Below are 27,485 nucleotides of genomic sequence, written 5' to 3' on the forward strand. Positions count from 1 at the left end.
AAATACAGTTTTATATCTTTATGTTTGAAGCCTGAAATGTGGCAAAAGGTCGCAAAGTTCAAGGGGGCCGAATACTTTCGCAAGGCACTGTATATAGCCCTCCGTACATCAGCTGATATCTCAAAGTGCTGTACAGAAACCCAGCCTAAAACCCCAAACAGCAAGCAATTCAGGTGTTGAGGCACGGTGGCTAGGAAAAACTCCTTAGAAAGGCCAAAACCTAGGAAGAAACCTAGAGAGGAACCAGGCCAGTCCTCTTCTGGCTGTGCCGGGTGGAGATTATAACGGAGCCAAGATGTTCAATTGTTCATAAATGACCAGCATTGTCAAATAATAATAATCACAGTAGTTGTCGAGGGTGCAGCAAGTCAGCACCTCAGGTAACCTCAGTAAATGTCAGTTGGCTTTTCATAGCCGATCATTAAGAGTATCTCTACCACTCCTGCTGTCTCTAGAGAGTTGAAAACAGCAGGTCTGGGACAGGTAGCTTGTCCGGTGAACAGGTCAGGATTCCATAGCCGCAGGCAGAACATTTGAAACTGGAGCAGCAGCACGGCCAGGTGGACTGGGGACAGCAAGGAGTCATCATGCCAGGTAGTCCTATGCATGGTCCTAGGGCTCAGGTCCTCCGAGAGAAAGAGAGAATTAGAGAGAGCATACTTAAATTCACACAGGACACCGTATAAGACAGGAGAAGTACTCCAGATATAACAAACTGACCCTAGCCCCCCGACACATAAACAACTGCAGCATAAATACTGGAGGCTGAGACAGGAGTGGTCAGGAGACACTGTGGCCCCATCCGATGATAACAGGAAGGACATAACCCCACCCACTTTGTCAAAGCACAGCCCCCACACCACTAGAGGGATATTTTCAACCACCAACTTACCATCCTGAGACAAGGCCGAGTGTAGCCTACAAAGATCTCCTCCACGTCACAACCCAAGGGGGGGCGCCAACCCAGACAGGAAGGTCACGTCAGTGACTCAACCCACTCAAGTGACGCACCCCTCCTAGGGACGGCATGAATGAGCACCAGTAAGCCAGTGACTCAGCCCTTGTAATAGGGTTAGAGGCAGAGAATCCCAGTGGAGAGATGGGAACCGGCCAGGCAGAGACAGCAAGGGCGGTTCGTTGCTCCAGAGCCTTTCCGTTCATCTTCACACTCCTGGGCCAGACTACACTCAATCATATGACCCACTGACCAGAGCAAGTGTGGACCAGAGCTAGTGAGAACCAGAGCTAGCTAGCTACCCTGGAGCAGATCTAGTTGGTGTGGGCCAGAGCCAGGCCAGAGTTCCGGTCCTGGGCGTAGCTAGTAGCTAGTTAGCACTGGTCCTCACTAGCTCTGGTATAGCTCTGGTCCGCACTAACTAGTATCAACCATATTTTGTTTAGCCATCTAATGCCGGGCATACACGACACAACTTTCAAAATCCTTACATCACTTAGCTTCTCACATTAAACGACCGTCATTAAACAAGCCTCTCGCACTAAACGATGCGGCACAGACGAGGGATCACACACTACCAGATTATTATTCACTTGGTCGTGAGGATTCTCATTGGCTATTGGCAGTGGTGTAAAGTACTTATGTAGTTTTGAGGGTATCTGTACTTTACTATTTACATTTTTGACTACTTTTACTTTTACTTCACTACATTCCTAAAGAAAATAATGTACTTTTACTCCATACATTTTCCCTGGCACTCAAAAGTACTCGTTATATTTTGACAGAAAAATGGTCCAATTCTCCCACTTATCAAGACAACATCCCTACTGCCTCTGAACTGGCGGACTCACTAAACACAAATGCTTCGTTTGTAAATTAATGTCTGAGTGTTGGAGGGTTTTAAAAACACAAGAAAAGGTGCTGTCTGGTTTGCATAATATAAGAAATTTGAAATTATGAATACTTTTACTTTTGATACCTAAGTATATTTTTGCAATTCCATTTACTTTTTATACGTATGTATATTTAAAACCAAATACGTTAAGACTTTTACTCAAGTACTATTTTAATGGGTGACTCACTTTTACTTGAGTCATTTTATATTAAGGTATCTGTACTTTTACTCAAGTATGACATTTGAATACTTTTCCCACCTCTGGCGATTGCCAATCAACCTTCTCAAAATGACTCTAGAAGGGCATTGCAGATTTTGTGCCGATAAAATCAAAATCAAATATATTTTGGGACAATGGGATGGCTCAAAGACGGGATCGGTAGCCCTCAGATTGCGTCACTGACCCGCTGAAATTGAACGAGCGTCAGTGATGGCCGCACCCTGAGTAGTCAACGACATGGGGATTTTGTCTCCGATCTCAAAAACGTTCCTGGGACAACTTAATCAGGTCCCAAATCATGTAGTGTACGCCCGGCTTTAGTTGAGCCAGTCTGAACATGTCAACATTGGTTTGGTGTTTTTGCAGCTTTAACGATTCAAGAGCAGTGGCGATGCAAACACTTCCCATTGAAGCATATGGAGCTTTTATACAAATTTAAAATGGTAATAATTTGAATGGCATTTCTAGCTTAAATGGTTGAAGACTAGTAGTGACCAAACATTTTTCACCCACGTTTTTGGCCCCGGAAATGCAATAGGATTTATACAAATATGGTTGTAGTGTGAATAGTATAAGTAGTATAAAAACTGTCTGGTGTTGGTAGCTTTAACGGTTCAACAGCAGTGGCGAATCCTAATACTTCCCTTTCAAGCCTTTGGAGCGTGTATGAACATTTGAAACGGTTATAGTTCAAAAAGTATAAATGGTATCAAAAAGCTGTATACCAGCAACCTATTCCAGACCGGTCTGCACATTTTTAAGTTCAAATGGCTTTAACGGTTGAAGACCAGAATGTTTCCTTTTCAAGTCTATGGCCATTGAAATGATTTGGGATTCATGCACATTTGGTTGTAGTGTGAAAAGTTTTAGTAGTATCAAATGTATTTTTTAAGTACCTTGTTTACTCGCTGGTGATCTAGCTCTCATTGACCACCATTGAAAACGCTGCTAACGCTATCTAGGTAGCCAGTTAATATAACTTGTTTTCTCCAAATGTATGTTAGCTAGCTAACTTAGCTATATCATGAATACAACTCTCATCTGCTGTCGGCCTCAGGATACGATTTGAGAGTGAACGAAGTTAGCTCCGAATGTGGTTGCCTTGACTGTATGCCGACAGTGCATTAGACATCCAGTGTCCACAGTACAAACTTCATTTAGCAGGTTGTAATGGCAGTCTACAACAACATACCTGAAAGTCTCCTGATTACCAAGAGGTAGTCTATGTTTACTTTCATTGTGTATTAAAAACACAGTTTGAGATCACTGTGAGAGGTTTTCTCCATTGGTTTGAAGGGGGAATTGGAATTCTTGGAAAAACTTTGACCTGAATAGAAACAAGAGGAGGTCTTGACAATGGGTCAATTGGGACTCCGTTGGAACGTTACCTAACATTTTAGGAACATTCACTGTTTGCTGTGACACAGCAAATGTCACAGCAAACAGTGAATGTTCCTAAAATGTTAGGTAACGTTCCAACGGAGTCCCAATTGACCCATTGTCAAGACCTCCTCTTGTTTCTATTCAGGTCAAAGTTTTTCCAAGAATTCCAACACAACTTTCAAAATCCTTACATCACTTAGCTTCTCACATTAAACGACCGTCATTAAACAAGCCTCTCGCACTAAACGATGCGGCACAGACGAGGGATCACACACTACCAGATTATTATTCACTTGGTCGTGAGGATTCTCATTGGCTATTGGCAGTGGTGTAAAGTACTTATGTAGTTTTGAGGGTATCTGTACTTTACTATTTACATTTTTGACTACTTTTACTTTTACTTCACTACATTCCTAAAGAAAATAATGTACTTTTACTCCATACATTTTCCCTGGCACTCAAAAGTACTCGTTATATTTTGACAGAAAAATGGTCCAATTCTCCCACTTATCAAGACAACATCCCTACTGCCTCTGAACTGGCGGACTCACTAAACACAAATGCTTCGTTTGTAAATTAATGTCTGAGTGTTGGAGGGTTTTAAAAACACAAGAAAAGGTGCTGTCTGGTTTGCATAATATAAGAAATTTGAAATTATGAATACTTTTACTTTTGATACCTAAGTATATTTTTGCAATTCCATTTACTTTTTATACGTATGTATATTTAAAACCAAATACGTTAAGACTTTTACTCAAGTACTATTTTAATGGGTGACTCACTTTTACTTGAGTCATTTTATATTAAGGTATCTGTACTTTTACTCAAGTATGACATTTGAATACTTTTCCCACCTCTGGCGATTGCCAATCAACCTTCTCAAAATGACTCTAGAAGGGCATTGCAGATTTTGTGCCGATAAAATCAAAATCAAATATATTTTGGGACAATGGGATGGCTCAAAGACGGGATCGGTAGCCCTCAGATTGCGTCACTGACCCGCTGAAATTGAACGAGCGTCAGTGATGGCCGCACCCTGAGTAGTCAACGACATGGGGATTTTGTCTCCGATCTCAAAAACGTTCCTGGGACAACTTAATCAGGTCCCAAATCATGTAGTGTACGCCCGGCTTTAGTTGAGCCAGTCTGAACATGTCAACATTGGTTTGGTGTTTTTGCAGCTTTAACGATTCAAGAGCAGTGGCGATGCAAACACTTCCCATTGAAGCATATGGAGCTTTTATACAAATTTAAAATGGTAATAATTTGAATGGCATTTCTAGCTTAAATGGTTGAAGACTAGTAGTGACCAAACATTTTTCACCCACGTTTTTGGCCCCGGAAATGCAATAGGATTTATACAAATATGGTTGTAGTGTGAATAGTATAAGTAGTATAAAAACTGTCTGGTGTTGGTAGCTTTAACGGTTCAACAGCAGTGGCGAATCCTAATACTTCCCTTTCAAGCCTTTGGAGCGTGTATGAACATTTGAAACGGTTATAGTTCAAAAAGTATAAATGGTATCAAAAAGCTGTATACCAGCAACCTATTCCAGACCGGTCTGCACATTTTTAAGTTCAAATGGCTTTAACGGTTGAAGACCAGAATGTTTCCTTTTCAAGTCTATGGCCATTGAAATGATTTGGGATTCATGCACATTTGGTTGTAGTGTGAAAAGTTTTAGTAGTATCAAATGTATTTTTTAAGTACCTTGTTTACTCGCTGGTGATCTAGCTCTCATTGACCACCATTGAAAACGCTGCTAACGCTATCTAGGTAGCCAGTTAATATAACTTGTTTTCTCCAAATGTATGTTAGCTAGCTAACTTAGCTATATCATGAATACAACTCTCATCTGCTGTCGGCCTCAGGATACGATTTGAGAGTGAACGAAGTTAGCTCCGAATGTGGTTGCCTTGACTGTATGCCGACAGTGCATTAGACATCCAGTGTCCACAGTACAAACTTCATTTAGCAGGTTGTAATGGCAGTCTACAACAACATACCTGAAAGTCTCCTGATTACCAAGAGGTAGTCTATGTTTACTTTCATTGTGTATTAAAAACACAGTTTGAGATCACTGTGAGAGGTTTTCTCCATTGGTTTGAAGGGGGAATTGGAATTCTTGGAAAAACTTTGACCTGAATAGAAACAAGAGGAGGTCTTGACAATGGGTCAATTGGGACTCCGTTGGAACGTTACCTAACATTTTAGGAACATTCACTGTTTGCTGTGACATTAGCAACACATGGAGTGTGTGAAGAAATTAGTGTTATCACTTTTAACAGCGCTGCGAAAGTTAGCGTTTTTTTTAGTTAGTGTCCATCTTCTTTATAATTGTCTTATAAATAACTGCTCAGAGTTATAATAGAGTCGGAGAGTGTTCTTTTTTCCTGAAAAACCTTTTTGGTGGAGAGAGCCTTGTCAACTGTAAACTCTTGTCGTTTTGACGTGGAGTCTTGTTTTATCTGTCACACAGCATGAAGAAGAGCTGTATTTGTATTGGCCTTCATACATCTTTCATAACCATCTCCTGCCATTAAGACAGCAAGATATTGGAGACACAGGGCCCTAAAGTGAATCTTTGAAGAAGAGTTTATTTATAACTACTTCCAGCCTGTACTGTTTTAGAGTGGTTGTGCTCTGCGCTTTAAGGAGGTCTGGGAGAATGTGAAACATTTTGTGTTAACATAGCAGAAGGGAGAGAGTATGAGCGAGTATCTACAGTGTAGAATAGATGTTTGTGAGTGAGTGCCCGTGTGTATGCATGCATATGTGTATGTGCCTGTGTGTGTGTGTGTGCGTGTGTGTGTGACTCTAGGAAAGTGAGCAGGTGCACATGACAAGATCGGCAATCCATCATAGATTATGTGATTTGCACAACAGTCCTCTATCTCAGTGTGTATGATTGTATGATATGATGGATGGATTATATTATATGCAATGAAAATGATGTTAAAGAGCAGGTTGTGTTGTTATTGTGTTACCTATTTGAACACTAGGTAGTAACAAAACGCAGATGATGATGGTGAATAAGGTTTTTATCTGAAAAGTTTTTATCTGAAGACTATTAAAACAACACTGGGTGGAAGAGATGTTGAGTGGTCAATATACACTGAGTGTGGAAAACATTAGGAACACCTGCTCTTTCCATGAAATTAGACTGACCAGGTGAATCCTGGTTCAAAGTTATGATCCCAGGCCTCCTGGGTGGCGCAGTGGTTACTGCTGTACTGCAGCGCCAGCTGTGCCATCAGAGACTCTGGGTTTGCGACCAGGCTGTGTCCGTGGGGCGATGCATAATTGGCCTACTGTCGTCCGGGTTAGGGAGAGCTTGACCGGTAGGGATGTCCTTATCTCATTGCACACCAGCGACTCCTGTGGTGGGCCGGGTGCAGTTAAGAAGCACTTGGTTGGGTTGTTTGGATTGTGTATCGGAGAACGCATGACTTTCAACCTTTGACTCTCCCGAGCCCGTACGGGAGTTGTAGCGATGAGACAAGATAGTAGCTACTAAAACATTTGGATACCAAGAAAAAGGGTTAAATTATTTTTTTTAATTATGATCACTTAAATCCACTTCAATCAGTGTAGATGAAGGTTAAAGAAGGTTAAAGAAGGATTTGAGACAATTGAGACATGGATTGTGTGTGTGTGCCATTCAGAGGGTGAATGGACAAAATATGAAGTGCCTCTGAACAGGGTATGGTAGTAGGTCCCAAGCGCACCGGTTTGAGTATGTCAAGAACTGTAATGCTGTTGGGTTTTTCACGCTGAACAGTTTCCTGTGTGTGTCAAGAATTGTCCACCGCCCAAAGTACATCAAGCCAACTTGGCACAACTGTGGGAAGCATTGGAGTCAACATGGGCCAGCATCTCTGTGGATGCTTTCGACACCTTGTAGAGTCCATGCCCTGACAAATTGAGGCTGTTCTGAGGGACAAAGGGGGAGCAACTCAATATTAGGAAGGTGTTCCTAATGTTTTGTACACTCAATGTACGACTAGTATTGTAGTTCTTTCCATTTCCTCTATGAACGAATTGCAAACAAATAGTACAGAAGCTCCACCATCTGTCCCAATCCTTGCATTATCTCACTCTTTCTTAAAACCCCTAAAAGTCGAATCCTTTGGGAATTGCTTTAAGATGGTCATATCATGGACCATTTATCAATTTGATTTGGAATTTGCCTAAATAATGAGTTGCATGGACTTACTCTGTGTGCAATAATAGTGTTAAAATTATTTTTGAATGATCTTTGTACACCACACATACAATTATCTGTAAAGTCCCTCAATTCGAGCAGTGAATTTCAAACACAGATTCAACCTCAAAAACCAGGGAGGTTTTCCAATACCTCGCAAAGAAGGGAAATTATTGGAAGATAAAAAAACAGACATTTAATATCCCTTTGAGCATGGTGAAGTTATTAATTACACTTTAGATGGTGCACCAATAAACTCAGTCACTACAAAGATACAGGCGTCCTTCCTAACTCAGTTGCCAGAAAGGATTTCACTATGAGGCCAATGGTGACTTTAAAACTATTAAGAGTTTAATGACTGTGATAGGAGAAAACTATAGCATTGTAGTTAATCCACAATACTAACCCAATTCACTGAGTGAAAAGAAAGAAACCTGTACAGAATACAAATATGCATCCTGTTTGTAACAAGGAACTAAAGTAATACTGCAAAAAATGTGTCAAAGCAATTCACTTTTTGTCTGAATACAAAGTCTTATGTTTGGAGCAAATCACCATGCATTACTGAGTACCACTCTTCATATTTTCAAGCATAGTGGTGGCTGAATCATGTTATGGGTATGCTTGTAATCGTTAACAACTGGGGAGTTTTTTTGATAAAAAAATACAAGGAATGGAGCTAAGCACAGGTAAAAATCCTCTAGGAAAACCTGGTTCAGTCTGCTTTCCACCAGACACTGGGAGATTAATTCACATTTGAGCAGGACAATAACCTAAAAGACAAGGCCAATTCTACACTGGAGTGGATTACCAAGAAGACAGTGAATGTTCCTGAGCCACCGAGTTGCAGTCTTAACTTAAATCTACTTGAAAATCTATGGCAAGATCTAAAAATGGTTGTCTAGCAATGATCAACAACCAATTTGACAGAGCTTGAATAATTTTGAAAAGAATAATAGGGCAAATGTTGCACAATCCAGGTGTGGAAAGCTCTTAAATACTTACTTAGAAAGACTCACAGCTGTAATCACTGCCAAAGGTGCTTCTACAAAGTACTGACTCAGGGGTGTGAATACTTATGTAAATACAATATTTCTTTATTTAATTTTCAATACATTTGCAAAACATGTTTTACTTTGTCATTATTGTGTGTAGATGGGTGAGAAAAAACAAAACAATTTCATCCATTTTGAATTCAGGCTGTAACACAACAAAATGTGGAATAATAATTATACTTTCTGAAGGCACTGTACCTCCGTACTTCCATTCAATTGTATGGGTTACCTTCAGATGAGTCCCGTGACACTTGTTGGTGTCGAATCTCATCTTTCCATAGAGTGGTCATATTAAAACTACAGACATTTTTATGAGAAGACCGATTTTCGGGTTGTCTCATGGTCTAACAAACAGCCCTGTAGTTCTTACACTTTCCACTGCAGATTCGGAAGGCTGACATAGGCGGATGCAGTGAATTGAGACGTAGCCCGTGCAAAAAAAACAGATATCTCTAGCTTAAACCGACAGATTTTGATGGGGATTTTTTTGCACAGGTGTGTCAATAAACTAATAAAAAAATGAATTGTCCAAAAACAGTCCTGTCCTCGCCTCCTACGGCTCTGGTCAAAGTAGTGCACTATATAGGGTTCTAACTGGGACACATCCAGAGCTTCAGTCTATATCACACTTCCTGTCTTCAACCCAAGTAGTGTTGACCAATAGATTATGCTTAAAACTGCAATCAGCAGTAGAAACAATAACAAATCATCCTCTCCGCCCTTGTTTCTGTAAAAATATGAGGGATGGAGCTGGAGAAATGTACCACTCTCAAATTCATTGACAGAGCTATGGATACAAGGACTGACCATCCATGATAACCATAAACTGTACAGCATTTGTTTACATTTACTTTGTTTACAAACATTGGAGTAAAACAAGTTCATAACCTGGACCTGGAGCCCACTGGCTCCAGGTCATCTACAAGTCCATGCTAGGTAAAGCTCCGCCTTATCTCAGCTCACTGGTCACGATGGCAACACCCATCCGTAGCACGCGCTCCAGCAGGTGTATCTCACTGATCATCCCTAAAGCCAACACCTCATTTGGCCGCCTTTCGTTCCAGTACTCTGCTGCCTGTGACTGGAACGAATTGCAAAAATCGCTGAAGTTGGAGACTTTTATCTCCCTCACCAACTTCAAACATCAGCTATCTGAGCAGCTAACCGATCGCTGCAGCTGTACATAGTCTATTGGTAAATAGCCCACCCATTTTCACCTACCTCATCCCCATACTGTTTTTATTTATTTATTTTTCTGCTCTTTTGCACACCAATATCTCTACCTGTACATGACCATCTGATCATTTATCACTCCAGTGTTAATCTGCAAAATTGTAATTATTCGCCTACCTCATGCCTTTTGCACACATTGTATATAGACTCCCCCCTTTGTTTTTCTACTGTGTTATTGACTTGTTAATTGTTTACTCCATGTGTAACTCTGTGTTGTCTGCTCATACTGCTGTGCTTTATCTTGGCCAGGTCGCAGTTGCAAATGAGAACTTGTTCTCAACTAGCCTACCTGGTTAAATAAAGGTGAAATAAAAAATAAAAAAAAATAAAATAAAAAAAATAATTTGGAATCAATGGGTACATATCAAGTCCAAAAATGGATGCAGCAAGAGCTGATTGCCCCTGTAAACAGGATTATTCCAATTCATTGGTAGACAGATCATTCAATTGGCCTTTAAGAGAGGCATATATATATATATATATATATATATATATATATATATATATATATATATATATATATATATATATATATATATATATACATACATACACACACACACACACATTGGGGCAAAAAAGTATTTAGTCAGCCACCAATTGTGCAAGTTCTCCCACTTAAAAAGATGAGAGGCCAGTAATTTTCATCATAGGTACACTTCAACTATGATAGACAAATTGAGAAAAAAAATACATAAAATCACATTGTAGCATTTTTTATGAATTTATTTGCAAATTATGGTGGAAAATAAGTATTTGGTCAATAACAAAAGTTTATCTCAATACTTTGTTATATACCCTTTGTTGGCAATGACAGAGGTCAAACGTTTTACGTAAGTCTTCACAAGGTTTTCACACACTGTTGCTGGTATTTTGGCCCATTCCTCCATGCAGATCTCCTCTAGAGCAGTGATGTTTTGGGGCTGTTGCTGGGCAACATGGACTTTCAACTCCCTCCAAAGATTTTCTATGGGGTTGAGATCTGGAGACTGGCTAGGCCACTCCAGGACCTTGAAATGCTTCTTACAAAGCCACTCCTTCGTTGCCCGGGCGGTGTGTTTGTGGTCATTGTCATGCTGAAGGACCCAGCCACGTTTCATCTTCAATGCCCTTGCTGATGGAAGGAGGTTTTCACTCAAAATCTTACGATACATGGCCCCATTCATTCTTTTCTTTACACGGATCAGTCGTCCTGGTCCCTTTGCAGAAAAACAGCCCCAAAGCATGATGTTTCCACCCCCATGCTTCACAGTCGGTATGGTGTTCTTTGGATGCAACTCAGCATTCTTTGTCCTCCAAACACGACAAATTGCGTTTTTACCAAAAAGTTATATTTTGGTTTCATCTGACCATATGACATTCTCCCAATCTTCTTCTGGATCATCCAAATGCTCTCTAGCAAACTTCAGATGGGCCTGGACATGTACTGGCTTAAGCAGGGGGACACGTCTGGCACTGCAGGATTTGAGTCCCTGGCGGCGTAGTGTGTTACTGATGGTAGGCTTTGTTACTTTGGTCCCAGCTCTCTGCAGGTCATTCACTAGGTCCCCCCGTGTGGTTCTGGGATTTTTGCTCACCGTTCTTGTGATTATTTTGGCCCCACGTGGTGAGATCTTGCATGGAGCCCCAGATCGAGGGAGATTATCAGTGGCTTGTATGTCTTCCATTTCCTAATAATTGCTCCCACAGTTGATTTCTTCAAACCAAGATGCTTACCTATTGCATATTCAGTCTTCCCAGCCTGGTGCAGGTCTACAATTTTGTTTCTGGTGTCCTTTGACAGCTCTTTGGTCTTGGCCATAGTGGAGTTTGGAGTGTGACTGTTTGAGGTTGTGGACAGGTGTCTTTTATACTGAAAACAAGTTTAAACAGGTGCCATTAATACAGGTAACGAGTGGAGGACAGAGGAGCCTCTTAAAGAAGTTGTTACAGGTCTGTGAGAGCCAGAAATCTTGCTTATTTGTAGGTGACCAAATACTTCCACCATAATTTGCAAATAAATTCATTAAAAATGATTTTCTGGATGTTTTTTTTCACATTTTGTCTGTCATAGTTGAAGTGTACCTATGATGAAAATTACAGGCCTCTCTCATCTTTTTAAGTGGGAGAACTTGGTGGCTGACTAAATACTTTTTTGCCCCACTGTGTGTGTGTGTGTGTGTAATATGTATATACATACACATATATATATAATATATATTCTCTAAATCAGTCGTCCTGCGGCTCTACAAAGCAATAGGCCTGGGACTTTTTACAAATTTTGGAGTGTAATATTAAATAAGCTACACAGAATTTTTGCTTCTTGGTGTGTTCTCGAGTCCCTTAATATTGAAGTGACTCTAATCAACTGTATCAAGGATATCCTTTGTGTTGTCTTGCCAACACCCTCGTCATACTTTCGGGTAGCAAAAGTCTTCACAGGTCTGTAGTTCTGATATCTGATTGGAGGTTAACTTTACAGCAATGCTATTGGTAAACATCTCAGATTTGGAATCCAATCAACTCAGATGTTATTATGAGTCGTATATTCATTTTCTCTTTTTTTGTTCCTAACCTGCACTGGTGAGATACCTACACTATCTCTCTCCCTCTCTGAGCTATTTGCCATGGCACAAGCCATGGTTTATTTGACTCTCTCTCTCCCTCTCTGATCATGCTTAGAATAATGTTTTTTAATTGCAACTCAATCTTTGTGCCTTTGACATAGATAATCCTCATGACCATTCCTTGATCTTAGCTAAACACATAATACTTGATTGCACATGATTAACTATAGCCTCTGGCCTATTGCTGTATTGTCTTTATGGAGTCAGATAATTAATTTAATGGGTTAATTGCTTAGTCTTCTTACAAGTCGCATGTGGGGAGTATACAGTAACTTCAGAAAGTCTTTCAGACCCCTTAACTTTTTCCACATTTTGTGACATTACAGCCTTATTTTTAAATGTACATAAGTATTCAGACCCTTTTTACTCAGTTCTTTCTTGAAGCATCTTTGGCAGCGATTACAGCATCGAGTCTTTTTGGGTATGATGCTACAAGCTTGGCACACCTGTGTTTCGGGAGTTTCTCCCATTCTTCTCTGTAGATCCTCTCAAACTATGTCAGGTTGGATGGGGAGCGTTGCTAAACAGCTTTTTTCAGGTCTCTCCAGAGATGTTAGATTGGGTTCAAGTCCAGGCTCTGGCTGTGCAACTCAAGGACATTCAGAGACTTATCCTATAGTCACTCCTGCGTTGCCTTGGCTGTGTGCTTAGTGTTGTTGTCCTGTTGGAAGGTGGACCTTCGCTCTGAGGTCCTGAGTGCTTTGGAGCAGGTTTTCATCATGGATCTCTCTGTACTTTGCTCCGTTAATCTTTTCCTCGATCCTGACTAGTCTCCCAGTCCCTACCGCTGAAAAACATTCCCACAACATGATGAGGCCACCACCATGCTTCACCGTAGGGATGGTGCCAGGTTTCCTCCAGACGTGATGCTTGGCAATCACGCCAAAGATTTCAATCTTGTTTCTCATGGTATGAGAGTCTTTAGGTGCCTTTTGGCAAACTCCAAGAGGGCTGTCATGTGCCTTTTACTGGGGAGTGGCTTCCGTCTGGCCACTCTACTGTTACGGCCCGAGTACTGCAGAGATGGTTGTCCTTCAGAAGGTTGCCCCATCTCCACAGAGGAACTCTATAGCTCCGTCAGAGTGACCATCAGGTTCTTGGTCACCTTCCTGACCAAGGCCCTTCTCCTCCGATTGCTCAGTTTGGCTGGGCGGCCAGCTCCAGGGAGAGTCTTGGTGGTTTTTCCATTTAAGAATGACGGAGGCCACTATGTTCTTGGGGACCTTCAATGCTGCAGACATTTTTTGGTACCCTTCCCCAGATTTGTGCCTCGATACAATCCTGTTTCGCAGCTCTGCGGACAATTCCTTCGACCTTGTGGCTTGGTTTTTGCTCTGACATGCACTGTCATCTGTGGGACCTTATATAGAAAGGTGTGTGCCTTTCCAAATCATGTCCAATCAATTGAATTTACCACAGGTGGACTCAAATCAAATTGTAGAAACATCTCAAGGATGATCAATGGAAACAGGAAGCACAGGAGCTCAATTTTGAGTCTCATAGCAAATGGTCTGATTATTTATGTAAATTAGCACGGTTATTTTTTTTTTATACATTTGCAAAAATGTATAAAAACCTGTTTTCGCTTTGTAATTATTGTGTGTAGATTGTATTTGTATTTATTTAATACATTTTAGAATAAGGCTGTAACGTAACAAAATGTGGAAAAGGTCAAGGGGGTCTGAATACTTTCTGAAGGCACTGTATAATATGCATATATATCAAATATTACTTCACTACAATATTGTCCAGAAAATTACCCAATTACCTTGCTTGCCTAAAACTAATGACTTGTAGTAGAGTACTTTCATGATAGGAAATTGATTAATATTACATTATATTCACGAATCAACATTCAAGACATTTTACGTAAACATTTAGCAATTAAACTTCCATAGTGTATATTTACCAAATTCAGTGGGTGTGTCAGATCAAAGGCATTCAACAGTCAAAGACTCCTATTTAAACTACAGGAACAATAAAACGCCAAAGAGACTGAGGTTTGGTACCATTATTTTTTATTGTTCAGTTATATTTTTCATCCTGCTGTTTATTTGCAATGTTTTTCTATTATATTATGCATATGAAGGTGTTTCAATAAAGGTGCAAACATTAGCAAACACATAGAAAGACCATTTACCGTAAATATGGCATTAATCGCACCCTTCCGTTATACCCTTCATGATCAGGTTGAAATCGACAAAGGGCCTACCTCCTTGATGAGATATCCAAACACACCGGTACACATTTAGGCAGGGCTCTTTTTGCCCCCATACCATTCATTGCCTGTATGCCATGGACCTGACCTCATATCAATGACCCAACTCTCCAACACAACTAGTCCTAGTGCTGGTGTCATTTTCCCCAATGGAAGACTTCTCAGAGGAGTGATTGGATAATTTTTCTCCTTTGTGGAGTAGTAGTACACCAATTAAATGCAAAATCACCAATTTACACAAAGAAAATTCAGGGGGGAACCCGTTTTCAGGCCAGGCCTCCTTCAGCACAGCAGCCAATCAGAGACGACCTCATAGACCTCATGACTCCTTGATAGGCTAATTTAAACATATCTAAAAACTCTCCTCCAGTGTTGGTTGACCGAGTCATGATGAGTTTAACTGTGATAAGTAAAGAGATAATAAGACAATAGGATATAGGGCAGTGCGTATAGATATTCCCAGCAGTGGATCCAGAGTCTACAATGAATCAGGGCAGTGTATAACAGATTCCCAGTAGTGCAACTTATCACACAGGAATGCTGAGGTTTATACAATGACACATTGTATGATTTGGATGGTTGAGAAAGCAGTCTGTGCTTTTAGCACAACTCACAAAAATCTAGATTGCTATTATAAGTGGAGGTCCCACTGAAATATGAAGGAGTTCCTGGATGATGTCTGAAGGTATACCTGGGTGTGGAACTCAGGTTTTGATGACAGCAGTAAGTATCATGACATATGACATCAGGGTTTGACCTTTGACTGCTCTCGTTAGCCCTAGCTGTCCCCTCATTCAGGATCCTTCAAGTGTGTCCATCACATCTCTCACATTCAAATCATTGTCTGGGTCTTTCGATCAAATGCTTTTTAGTGTAGCAAACAATTTTTAAAAAGCAGCACACCAATAACAATACTTCCTTTTCAGAATTTCATTCTGTACATAATGTTTCTTGGCTTAAAAAACATCTGTGTACCCTTTCACTACTGTACTATGTGCAGTATCAGAACTCTACATGTCTGTCTCACAGACAATTCTGGACCAGCATGACCGCAACCCAGACATCTTGACCATGGCATGTGACTGCTCTGTGAGTGGCTGCACTATCAGCTCAAGTGGCTAACAATAATACTAAAGTGTACCATGTGACCAGCCTAATGTTGGAAAGGTAGCTAACTCCATCAAGCCCAACAAACGACTGGTACTGTGGAGTACCGTGACCCCCCCCCCCCCACCCCAGTGATACCCCTTGCCCGTCCCCTTCCCCATGAGAGCATCATAGCAAATCAGAGAGCAGGATTCGTGATACACACCTATCCCCCTCTGACGGCAGTGTCTGCAGAAGAACCTCCCCGTGCCAAACCCCTGCCTTTACCCCATCCATGACCTCCCTTCCCCAACCCAAAAGGAAAATTATAGTAATGATAGGAGGAAGAGGGGAAAGAGCCTTAGGCCTAGATTCAATCAGATCAAGCGTTAACTGGCTATAGCCGACAACTGCACAGCTGATGTTTTGGCCGTGTCGAAGGTGTAACTGGGTTGGAGCTGTCAAATCGGTGAGCAGCTGTTCTTGATCATTGTCACGAAGCCACACCCAAGTTCAGAACGAGCAAGTGTAGGCTATACAGAAATAATGACGCTCAAATTTAAAACAAAATTAGGAGGATCAGCCTAATCGAGGTGTAAATGACATCTCACATTCCAGTGTTCGAACGTTTCTCTTAAACGGCAATGTCTGTTTTAGGTATAATGCCAGGAGCCTCTTGTCGATTTGACAGCTCTAACGCAGTTCCACCTCCGACACCGCCGAAACAACTGCTATACGGATGTCGACTAAAGCTGATCTGTTTGAATAAAGCCCTAAATCAATTACAATACCATGCTAATTCATGATTCTAACAACACAAGTAGTACGTGAAAGTGCTGTTGCATTCATAAAATCAACGTGTGTGAACTACCATGGTTTAAAGCTTTGAAACATTGACATTGTCATGATGAGGAGGACGAACTCCCTGGTGCCACACTCATATCAGGCTTTTGCATAAAATGTCAATTCAATGTCCTGATTTAAAAATATTTTCTCCCTTTTTTCTAAAATATTTCACAGGCAAGAATTTCGTAATTGTATGTTTTTTCTTCTATTTTTGTTGTTGTTGTTGTTTGTTGTTGTTTATGGTCGTTGTTGTTGTCGTTGAACAAGGTGTAAGAAATACGTGGGGCGATGTGCAGGCTATGAGCCACCATCCTGCTCTGTGGAGTTCTGCCCCACCACTTTTTCTCCTCCGTTCAGGAGAGTGGGAGCCTCAGTCCCTGAGTTTTTTCGTGAGCGTCCCTTCTCCTCGATGTCATGCAGCGATGGCTCTTTGTACATGCAAACTGAAGAAAGGGCGGGGGAGGGGGGAAAGTGAGACAAAAAGAGAGAGATGGAGGTAGAGAGTGAAGAGGAGTGAGAGAAGGAATATTTATATAGGAGAGAGCAGGAGGGGAGAGAAGGGAGGGGAGAGAGACGACAATGAGAGAGAGAGAGTAGGGGAGATAAAGGAGGTAAGAGAGACAAAAAACAGAGGAGATGAATTGAGAGATTCAGCATTAGTTTAGAGTTAGTTTAGTTCAAACACACACAACATTTGAACCTCCAGCAGGGTTGGGGTCAATTTGAATTGCCGTCAGTCAACTCAAAAAATAAACTGAAATTCCAATTAGATAATTGAATTTTTAAAAATCAATTTTCAATGTTTTCTCAATAAACTGAAAATAACCTATTTATTTAAACCATTTAAAATTCAGATCACTTCCTGAATTGCATGACTTCAAATAAAATTGACCCTAACCCTGCTTCCCAGTACCGAGGAAGTAATTTAGCTTCTCAAACTTGAATGGATTATCTGGGTACCTGTATCTGAGGACTCAAATCTATCAAAGGCACATTGAGGTCTTCTCAAACAAACAGAATTCTTGTAATCTGGCAATCTGACATTACACCAAACAGAATGCCGTTATAATGTCCCATGACAATTTTGACCTGCTGGGTTATTTATAAACAGATACAAAGATGCTTCATTAACATAGCTAGGCTTGTAAAAGTGTGTTATGACTCCTACTTTAAATAAACCTTGACTTGACTTATGGCAGGTGTTGCATTTGAATCAAGCCCTGAGTGTGGCTGGCTGGCAGCCAGACGGTGTTTCGGTCTCACCTTCGATGGGTCTGGGCACAAAGTGTGAGGAGGGCTTGGTCTTCTTCACCCGGTTGCCCTTCATGACAACGCCGTCCTTGTTGAGGCCCAGGTACCAGGCCCTGCCAGACTCGTGCTGCCGGAACAGCGTCGATGAGTAGATGACATAGTAGTTCTCAAAAACAGACTCCTTGAATTTTGCCTCTACTGTGAACAAGTCCTGAGGAACAAAGAGAGGAAGACAACGCTTGAGATCAGATAGTACAGTGTTCAAAGATCTAGCCCACCAGTTTAAAATACGTCGAACATCAATGGAATTCTTAGTTGAAAAGGCAAAAAGTTGTCAACGAACACAGGTTTTGTTTATTTCAAGTTGAATTCACGTTTGTTGACAACTAAAATAAATATTAACCAAAAATGGACATTGATTTTATGTTGCAGTGCATTTGGAAAGTATTCAGACCCCTTGTTCTTTTCCACATTTTGTCTCGTTACACCCTTATTCTAAAATAAACATGTTTCCTCATCAATCTACACACAGTACCCCATAATGGCAAAGTGAAAACAGGTTTTTTGACATTTTAGCAAATGTATTAAAAATGAAAACAAAAATACCTTATTTACATAAGTATTCAGACCCTTCGCTATGAGACTTGAAATTGAGCTCAGGTACATCCTGTTTCCATTGATCATCCTTGAGATGTTTCTGCAACTTGATTGGAGTCCACCTGTGTTAAATTCAATTGATTGGACATGATTTGGAAAGGCACACACCTGTCTATATAAGGTCCCACAGTTGACAGTGCATGTCAAACCATGACATGAGGTCGAAGGAATTGTCCGTAGAGCTCTGAGACAGGATTGTGTTGAGGCAGAGATCTGGGGAAGGGTACCAAAACACTTCTGCAGCATTGAAGGTCCCCAAGAACACAGTGGCCTCCATCAATCTTAAATGGAAGAAGTTTGGTACCACCAAGACTCTTCCTAGAGCTGACCGCCCTGCCAAACTGAGCAATCGAGGGAGAAGGGCCTTGGTCAGGGAGGTGACTAAGAACTTGACTCTGACAGAGCTCCAGAGTTCCTCTGTTGAAATGCGAGAACCTTCCAGAATGACAACCATCGCTGCAGCATTCCACCAATCAGGCCTTTATGGTAGAGTAGCTAGACGGAAGCCACTCCTCAGTAAAAAGGCACATGACAGCCCGCTTGGTGTTTGCAAAAAGGCACCTAAAGGACTCTCAGACTATGCGATACAAGATTCTCGGGTCTAATGTAATCAACATTGAACTATTTGGCCTGAATGCCAAGCGTCACGTATGGAGGAAACCTGGTACCATCCCTACGGTGAAGCATGGTGGTGGCAGCATCATGCTGTGGGGATGTTTTTCAGCGGGATACTAGTCAGGATCGAGGGAAAGATGAACGGAGCAAAATACAGAGAGATCGCTGATGAAAACCTGCTCCAGAACGCTCAGGACTTCAGACTGGGGCGAAGGTCCACCTTCCAACAGGACAACAACACTAAGCACACAGTCAAGACAACGCAGGAATGGTTTCGGGGACAAGTCTCTGAATGTCCTTGAGTGGCCCAGCCAGAGCCCGGACTAGAACCCCGATTGAACATTTCTGGAGAGACCTGAAAACAGCTGTGCAGCGAGGCTCCCCATCCAATTTGACAGAGCTTGAGAGGATCTGCAGAGAAGAATTGGAGAAACTCGAGGCTGTAATCGCTCCCAAAGGTGCTTCAACAAAGTACTGAGTAAAGGGTCTGAATACTTATGTAAATGTGATATTTCCATTTTTTATTTGTAATTCACTTGCAAAATGTTTAAAAAAAAACTGGTTTTGCTTTCTCATTATGGGATATTGTGTGTAGGTTGAGGGAAAAAATGTTTTGATTAATTTTAAAATAAGAAAAAGGGGTCTGAATACTTTCCTAATGTTATGTTAGGTTTTTGCCTGAAGGGGTGTCACCAGTGGAGGCTGTTGATGTAAGAAATTAGGAGGATGGGCTATGGGTGTTTGCTATGATTACATTACATTACATCCAGACATCACAATGAGCACATCCTCCCCACATTCCCATCCACTGGGTATTACAGGTATAAAATCCAATACAATGGTGGAATTTTTGCAGAATAATCCAAGTCGACCTCTAGAAGATCCCTCTTACCACCTTTTTTCTATCTGGAACCTAAAAGGGTACTTTGGCTGTCCCCATTTGAAGAAACCCTCTTTGGTTCCAGGTAGAACCCTTTTGGGTTCCATGTAAGGACCCTTTTTAGAAAAGATTCAACATGGAACCCAAAATAGTTCAACCTGGACCCAAAAAGGGTTATCCTATTGGGACAGCCAAAGAACCCTTTTGGAACAATTTTTTTTCTAAGAGTACGTCTTACTACAGAGAGTAAAATTTGATCTAGATTTCTCCTTTTTTCCAGGCCTTGGAATTGGATGACTGTGCCATTGTGTCATAGTACCCTCGAGCTGTGCACAGGTGGACAGGGTGGAGAATGTGATTAATCAGAGCACAAAACACCTCAAGTAGTGTGTACACACACACACCTGACACATGCTGTAGACATGGACGAAAAGACAGAGATCGCCCTGTTTAATGTTTCCTGAAATACAACTTGACAACATTATCTCTAACATCACCCCTCCATTATTTCAGCAGATGGTAATGTTTCCTTGAGCTCCAAGGGATGTTTTGTGAGGAACACAGCGTGGAGGACAGTGGGAGAAGAGAGGGAGGGAGAGCAGTGGGAAATTGAGGGATGGAAAAGAAAACGTAGAGAATATAGTAGAAGGCTACATGCAATGAAATAGACAGTGAACTTTGGTCAAGGGTCCTGGCTTTTTATATAACCATCTGACCACCCAACCCAGATCACTCTATTCAGATATAAGATCACATTAATGAATAAAAACGTACATTGTCTACAGTGGCGGTCGGTGACGTTTAAGATGAGGGAGGAGCATGGCCTTATTTCTATTACAGCATATTGGAGGTTGCTACAATTTACATTACGAATGAAAATGTACAACCTAGGTGCAAAGGGCGAGAGAAAATATTGAGTAATCAAGGTGACAGACAGTGACACATTCAATACCACTTGACACACTCTTGCCTGCATCAAGCTGATCTATGGTGTAATCATTAGTCCAACAGTTGCAAACAAGAGTTTCTATTGGACAAATTCAGGTATGTTAATCCCTGTTTCGTTACGTTTGCTTCCGTTTAAGAAACGTTTTTCAACAGAATTGGCGGAATGAATACATCCCTGATCACCGTAAACACAGTTCACTTTCATAGCAGCCACATACAAACAGCAGGATCATTTGTTCATTGTATAATTTGTTCTCGCATCTATGCACTCTCCTCCTCTCACCTTTTCAGTACACAATAAAACAGCTGTCTGTGACCAGGCAAAAAAAACTTTCCATGCCATACCATAACCGCTAATCTCTACACACAGCCTACATCGTTGTCACCATATTAGCTAATATTATAGTCAACATCAAGGGCGCAACTTTCAATTGGGACTGGGGGGGCATGACCCCCCCCCTCACATTCTAAAATAGCATTTTTGTCCCCCCACTTTTATCATTTTGCACTGTAATACCAAAAGCGGCATCGGACCATGCAGATGCTTCAGAGCGGTCTGGTAGGCTGTTTGGAAGTTTCAGCCGGCTGGATTTAGGACCGCACGGACACCACTGAGTGTCCACAGTGCGGACAGGCTGTGTGAAGGCAGCTTCTGAAAGGCATGGTGCTGCTGTCTGCAGCTGCTGTCTCTTTGTGTGTTGTGCTTTGTCTCTGAGGTGTAAAAGCAAGCAGAGACAAAACTGGCTATACTTTAATTGACTGATGTAGCTGGCAAGGTAACTTCTGTTGGACTAGTAGTGTAACTGACATGTAATGTTAGCTACAGTAACATCCCCTCTCGACTGAAGAGAATGAATTAGCTAGCTAGTAGCTACCACAGCCAGTTCAGCTCTAGTCTCTAGTTATCTGTCATGTAGCTGTATCTAACAACTGTTATGTGAATGGAAAGCTTTTCTAGCCTTTTTGTCCCGTTTCAACAGAGGTAAATTAACTTGGATAGTATTCATCCGTTAATGTACCATTAGAGCTAGCCAATAGCTGGCTAACGTTAGCTAGCTAGCTCATTAACTTTAGCTATTATCTTTGCCTCAATCACACTAGACCTGAATTAAACAATGAAACCAGAGGCCAAATGATTGAAGACCAATATTCTGATGTTTTTTTGACAGCACAATGTGAGTTTTTATTAGAGTCAGTATAGCAATGTAACGTTATTGATCTGTCTGTTTCCCTAGCAAATTCCCTACTTTTCACATTTACATGGTATAAACAGCTCTACAGCCTACACTGTCATGGTGCACAGTTAGTACATAATACTATGCTCATCATGTCTTAGCAGGATCAGGTGGTGACAGGTGTCCCAGCAGGGTCAGACAGCAAAGGAAGACCAGTCTACGGAGCTCAGGTGAATTATACAGGATATTAGCTATAACAATCTGTGAATGGATACAAAGTTCCATCTTGAATTGATGGGTAGTCCAACAGTAGCTACAGGACAGCAGTTTAAAGCTACAGCCTGAGATCTGGAAATAATGGTAATTTCAATTATTGAACCATTGATTCTATTCTTGAATAATATAATGTATAAATGTACACCAAGGTAATTCTTTATCATGCCTCATCTGAACAGGATCCGATGGTGACAGGGGTCTCGGCAGGGTCAGGCAGCCAGGGAAGTCCAGTCTGTGACGGCGCTGAGGTGAACTTTTTCAGATACAACACTTTATTCTCTCTGTGCAGCAAACATTGGACAAGCAATAAGCTTAAAAAATGTAAACTATTTAAAGGCAGTCTGACAAACCTCAAGTTGATTTCCAAACTGTATCCAAGGTTGATAGAGGCTTTTCCTGATGACACAAAAAATGTCAAACAAAACTGTGAGGAAGACCTGAGAGACACAATTGATGATGATGATGAATGGACACAGATACGTTTGAATGCCCAGTCATGTTCATGTAATCTCAGACATACTGCAGTTTAAGACCATCCATAGAGCATACTATACTGACCAAAAATATAAACGCAACATGCAACAATTTTACTGAGTTGCTATCAATGCTAGAAAGCTATTTTCAAGAGAATGTGCGGTTTAGTGATTCCCTATGGAAAGCACCATTGCACAACATGCGCTTGTTAGTGTTCATATAAGGAAATCAGTCAATTGAAATAAATTCATTAGGCCCTAATCTATGGATTTCACATGACTAGGCAGGGGCGCAGCCATGGGTGGGACTACCAATTTGAGAGCCAGGCCCAGCCAATCAGAATAGGTTTTTCCCCACAAAAGGGATTTATTACACACAGAAATACTCCTCAATTTCATCAGCTGTCTGGGTGGCTGGTCTTAGACGATCCCGCAGATGAAGAAGCCGGGGGACACAAAAGGGGACATATTTGCATGTTATGATCTTTTGAAGGCTGGCTGAATTCTTTCAAACAGTATGTTATTTTATCTTAGCATGTATACAGATTCTCCCTTCTCCCTGTTTTTGTTTGCTTGGAAAAGTTAATACTGGAGAATGTAATCAGATGAAACTGTGTAACCTGGCATCTATAGCAGCTAAGAAATGCATTGCCATTAATTGGAAGGTTGGTTATCCTCCCACAATGTCACAATTGTTGGCAGAAATGTCAAGTTATGTTTGATTTGATTTATTACAAGATTAAGTGTATACTGTGCAACTTTCACAAGGTCTGGGTGCCTTATATGAAATACTTTTTTAGTGCAGCAGTCGCAAATAGATACATTTTTTTCATGGCACACTAGACACCCGTCTGATTTGCATCTGCCTCAGAGGACTAATCCATGGAGGAGGTCACAGGGACACGGTCCAAGAATATGGGGATTGTGGCTCAGATGCACAAGGCACGTAAGTCTCTCTCCAGAATGCCTTCTCTCCAGCCATTTCGTAGGTATTCATTGTTTCATAACTTCATTGTGTGCATTGTTTGCTGTGACTATCAATTCCCAATTACATATATCACCAGTAGTAGCCCACATTTACCGTTAACTTACGATAATTTCTGTTAATGCCTTCAATATATTATTATTACAGTTATTTACCGTTCTCATTGTCGGATTGGACATGTGTTTTGCAGCAATCCCAACCTATGCTACACTTGTGAGAAACACGTTTTTGTTTATTACATTCAATTTATGAATTTTGTCAATATATAGATCGTCTTTCGTTTGAAATGCTCCTGTCAATGTTGAGTAAGGACCTGCACCTGAATATGGATATAGAAGTAGGACTAGTTTACCTGGCCTGCGTGCAAATGTAGGCCTATAAATGTGCCCAGTTAGGGATGTCTGATTAGTATTTCTGATTGTCTTAACTCACCACCACTAATGAGCTGTGGAGCTTCAACATAATTCTGAACAGCAAGTAAACAAAGTATGTTTTTAGAATCAATTGAGAATGACAATAGTTCCTCAGTGTTTTAACAATATTTCCAGCTCTCTCCCTTTCGATAACCACTTGGCCTGAAAGGGAAAAATGTAATGCTCTGATCCAGTGGAATAGTCATACCTGATTACTTCTTATCCCTTGCGCAAATAGCCTACAGCTGTCTGTCCCAAGCTCACTGGCTCGGGAAACTCTGAGGGCCCAGAATATTTTATACAATGTTTCAAGTTTGCTAGTGTGAGTTTCGGTGACCCAGTTAATACAATGTTTCAAGTTCGTTGCAGACAGGCCATGAGTAGCCAATGTGATTTATAGGCTATTAATTTGCAGGCTGCAATGTTTTTATGTTGGCTTCATGTAGTCTATTTTTAAAAGTTGGCAATGGCAATAACAGTTCATTTTATATTTGTATAATTTTCATTTAGATTTAGATATAATGTAGATTAACCTCAGACAATGATTTTAAGATACAAAGACTATTTTGAATTAAATTAAACGGTTCCACAAAAATGTACAAATCAAAATCACAACTGCCACATAGATTGGTAGAAATGGTAAGATAAATTGACACTCTAAATGGAAAAGGTTGCTGACCGCTGGTGTAGCCTATTACCGGCCACTTCAGGAGCTTAACAGCAGAATCTGCGAAGGCCAGCAGCAGAGGGAGTTTTTTTTTCTTCAAGTTAGGCTATCTTGATCTCTGGCTCCTTCTTGAGTCATTTGTGTGTCTTACTTATTTAATCAAACAGCATGCTTAAAGCATCAGACCAGTGCAGTAGATATAGCCTAGTTGATTTTATTAAAACACATGTCTATACATGGAAAAATAAACATAGGAAAACTTTCACCAATTGATTGGTTTATTTTTTTGTCATGGACAGCCCTAGTAGAAATGTAGAAAATGAGCGTCAGATGCCCAAAAAACTTCTAAAACCAAAGTTGCGCCCCTGGTCAACATAGCTAGCTACTAGAATTGACACATTAATAAACCTGAGCACAATGAGCCTCCTATGTTTTGTATTGAAGTCAATGTACCCAGAGGAGGACAGAAACTAGCTGTTCTCCGCCTACACCATGGTGCTACCCCAGAGAGTGCTGTTGAGGCTACTGTAGACCTTCATTGCAAAACAGTATGTTTTAATCAATTATTTGGTGACGTGAATATAGTTAGTATAGTTTTATCTAAAAATGATAACTTTTTTTTACTGTTTCACTATTTAATTTTTTTCTGAAATTCACTGCCTTCCCCTTCCTCCTCTGAGGAGGCGCCACTGATTGTCTATTTCTAATGAACTTATTATATCCAATCCAAACATTTGACTTCTTTATATCTCTATCTCCTACAATGAAAGCAGTTCTTCCTCTAAGGTTTAATAACCTAGATTGCCCACCTTAGGCTGCTTCCACTGTTAACATTCACTTCTGCTAATCATGTATGGCTCCTCCTTATAATTCCTGAGTAAATAACTGTTATTTTGAGTTGAAGCATTATACTTGCAGGCTGTGTTACCAAACTCACTTTATACCAAAGAAGAACACTGACCAAGTAATAAGGCTCAGTTCCAAGCAGCGCAGGGCAAGCTGAAGACAGCTCTCCACCCAACACATCTCACTGGATTTGGGGGACGGGGAGATGCTCCCCCTTCTCCCATCCCGCTCCACAGCCACGTTAGCAGATTAAGGCTTAGTAAATCAACAGGGAGACCACTCTATGTAGACAGCTAGGCTAATAGGGGAGCCAAGGCTGAGCCAGGAGAAGGTCAGATGAGAGATACAATGCAGGCTATAGTATCAGATCAGTTGGCTTGAGTCATTGGTCATGAGTCTCTCCAATAAGAGGGAGTATTTTATGTCATAATATCTCAGTCCCTGTTCTGGAAAAAATTGAATACAATGGAATTCATCTCGGAAGCCAGAATCAAATATTCTGTGCTAGCTCCAAATACTATATATGTTTTTATTTTACAGAAATTAAAGAACGATGCAAAATAAATGGTTGATAAAATTAAACATTGTTATTGAAGCAGGAAGATAAATGACCCAGTACACCTCAAAACTGGAGGCCACTCACTTTATTGTGCTGTGATACCCGTACTATCAAGATTAGAGGACATCATCTTCCACTGTTTACCCATCATGGTTGCCATTGATCGATTTCTAAAATGGAGGAGGGAATCGCAGCCAGAGCCTCCTTATTACACTCTCATCACCAACCATCATCATCAACTACAGCAACAAATGTCTCATCCTCCTGATAACACTGTCACACTTATGACCTTATATAATGCAAACGTAGCGGTAGGAAACTGTAGCTACAAAGGTTATTTTCATCAGACACAGATCTTGATTAAGTAAAACAACAAAAAAACGAACACCCCAACAAACAACACCTCAGTATAACAAGCTAGACAGCAATCAACAGGATCGGTACCCACAATCACACTTTTTTCTTTTGGTTCCTGGGTCATTCCACTAAAAGAGTGTCTTTTGCAACCGTTTGATATTTTAAGTAGAAATTGTGCACCAACACTCCATTTTAAAATCCTGGTATATTAGTGCACTTTCACATAGTCCACATAGAGAATTATTTGACAATTTGGTTTAAATATTCCTTTAAAAATAGTTTTTTTACAAAAGAAACATGGAACATCTAATATTAAAATCACAGAGTAAAAGCAGGTGAGCTGGTTCTACTCTTTTTGGCCATTTTCTGGTGTTTTGTGGTGGAAAACTGAGCAGGTCGAGCATAACACGTGAACCCTGTTCCCCATAGATAAATGCAGGATAAACATTTATTGTCATGAATCTTGACCTCGAGGTTCTGCAGAGTGGTCACTAGCTGGCACAGCCATAAAGTCATAAAATCTAAACCTAACCCTAACCTTAACCCTAATGCGTAACCCTAACCTTAAATTAAGACCAAATAGCAAAAAAAAGAATCATGAATTGCAGCTGGCCCATCTAGCGAAAATCAGTCAGTTATGCTTCCAGGGCAAGATTCATGACAAACGTCAACCTGCTAGAC

The 27,485-nt window shown here is 40.8% G+C and overlaps 1 protein-coding gene across 8 annotated transcripts in view; it reads right to left on the minus strand.

Annotated features, from left to right (window-relative positions):
- Window positions 1–14,553: 14,553 nt before the first annotated feature.
- Window positions 14,554–27,485, minus strand: part of LOC110507309 (fibroblast growth factor 12) — a 256,067-nt gene continuing 243,135 nt past the window's right edge. For 7 of the 8 annotated variants that reach the window (XM_090224178.1, XM_090224177.1, XM_021587208.3 and 4 more), the window contains 2 exons: window positions 17,966–18,164; window positions 14,554–17,145 (listed from right to left, as the gene is read on the minus strand). In XM_090224178.1, the coding sequence (XP_090080304.1) occupies window positions 17,000–17,145; window positions 17,966–18,164 (345 nt within the window). In that variant the 3' untranslated portion in view covers window positions 14,554–16,999. The remainder of the gene's footprint in view (window positions 17,146–17,965; window positions 18,165–27,485) is intronic. The other variant, XM_090224182.1, reaches the window with a different exon arrangement.

This window comes from Oncorhynchus mykiss, chromosome 27 (genome assembly GCF_057628025.1).
Source record: "Oncorhynchus mykiss isolate SJ-2025 chromosome 27, ASM5762802v1, whole genome shotgun sequence".
Lineage (NCBI taxonomy): Eukaryota > Metazoa > Chordata > Actinopteri > Salmoniformes > Salmonidae > Oncorhynchus > Oncorhynchus mykiss.